The 1,733-nt window shown below is 41.2% G+C and overlaps 1 protein-coding gene across 3 annotated transcripts in view; it reads right to left on the bottom strand.

Annotated features, from left to right (window-relative positions):
* Nucleotides 1-321: 321 nt before the first annotated feature.
* Tyrp1 (tyrosinase related protein 1) overlaps nt 322-1,733 on the bottom strand; it is a 26,140-nt gene continuing 24,728 nt past the window's right edge. For 2 of the 3 annotated variants that reach the window (XM_021201152.1, XM_021201154.1), the window contains exon 8: nt 322-1,384. In XM_021201152.1, coding sequence (XP_021056811.1) covers nt 1,179-1,384 — 206 coding nt within the window. In that variant the 3' untranslated portion in view covers nt 322-1,178. The remainder of the gene's footprint in view (nt 1,385-1,733) is intronic. The other variant, XM_021201153.1, reaches the window with a different exon arrangement.

Genomic DNA, 1,733 nt, shown 5'->3' with positions numbered 1-1,733 from the left:
AAACTCTCTATCTAGGCCGGGCTGGTCTAAAATTCATGGAAATCCACCTGCCTCTGCCTCCCCTAGTCCTCAATCAGAGATGATGCACCTAACCCTCAAGAGACTGGAGACCCCAGGGAGTTTAGAGGTCAGGTGGGGTGGGGTTGGGGGTGGGACATCCTCATGGAGACAGAGGCGGGGGGAGGAGGTATGGGATGTGGAACAGTCAGAGGATGGACGGGGTGGGGTAATAATATCTGGACTGTAAATAAATAAATAAATAAATAAATAAATAAATAAATAAATAAATAAATAAATAAATAAAAGAGGAAAAAAGAAAGCATTTTTGAAAACCTGGAACCAACGAAAGAAGATTTTATTGTATTTATTTTGAAATACACAGCCGGCTGATAAGTGGTGAAATGATGCTGTTGAAATGAAATACAACATTTGATAAGCTGAACAGAACACTGTGTTCTCTGACTTATACCTTCCTCGCAGGCCTCTAAGATACAAGAATTAGGGGGTGAACTGTGGCACAGGCAGTTTCGGGTCCAGAGAACTGAGCTAGGGAACACACTGGCAAATATGCAGGAGCAGCTGTGTTCCAGCAAGTGAAGCTTTCATCTTTACAAAGTGTGACAAGGACTGTGACTTTGTGTTGGCCTTGCACCTGAGGCCAAATAATATATGCCGAAAGCAAAATGAGAGCAGTTTCAGAAATATAATCAGGATTCTATTTGTTTATAATGTCATGTAATTTATTGTAACTAACCAACATGTCTGACTTTAAAACTTTTGACTAGTACCAACAATAACAATGCATTCACATGTTAACTCCCTCCGTAAGAATGGGCCACTCATATTTGAAGTAGAGATTTTACATCAAACTTATTTTTCCTGTGTAAACAAAGCATTGCCTTTTCACATCACACAGGCAATCTTTAGAATACCACCAAGTTCATCCCATTATCCTCTCCGATATCATGGAGTTGCTACAATTTGCCATCTTCAATAGAACTAATAATTAAAACCCATTGAAAAGAGTCTAAGTTGTCATCGCTGAAGAGCAATGCTTTAATTCCAAGCCACATCTATCTTGGGAAGAAACGAAGGAAGCAAAAGGAAGTACCGCTGACAGCTGTGTTTCAGTCAGGTTGCTTCCCAACCTGCTGCATGAGGGGACAGGCAGGCGGGTATCAGACCATGGATTGGTTAGGATTCGGGAGTTCCTCATACTCCTCAGCATAGCGTTGATAGTGATCAGTGAGGAGAGGCTGATTGGCTTCATTCTTGGCGCTTCTCGAACGGATCAGACAAGAAGCGCCCCCGAAAATGGCAGCTACAAGTAACAGCGCAGCCACTACAGCAATGGTAATGATTTCAGATACAGTGAACTCCTGACCTGTTCGAAAAAATAAGATGAGAGTAATATAAATATTAAAATAATTATCTCCCCAAATGGCCTGCTTACACTTAGGCACTGTTCAAGGCACGATAGGAGAACCCCTCATGTTTAATTTTCCTTGGCCGTGTTACCTGAGCCTAAGACCTGCCATCTTGAAAGTACTCCTTATTTCCTTCTGTGAGTGAGTCACATTGAGATCAGTGTTATTACCATTCTAAAGCTAAAGACATGATAGGTCAAAGAATTGAGACCCTCCCAGGGTTAATGGGCTGTTGGAAAAATTGCTAGTTTTAGAGCCCAGCCTTTTCTTTCTTTTTTGTTTTTTTGTTTGTTTGTTTGTTTGTTT

Source organism: Mus pahari, chromosome 6, assembly GCF_900095145.1.
Source record: "Mus pahari chromosome 6, PAHARI_EIJ_v1.1, whole genome shotgun sequence".
NCBI lineage: Eukaryota > Metazoa > Chordata > Mammalia > Rodentia > Muridae > Mus > Mus pahari.
This window is presented reverse-complemented; position numbering and strand designations above follow the sequence as displayed.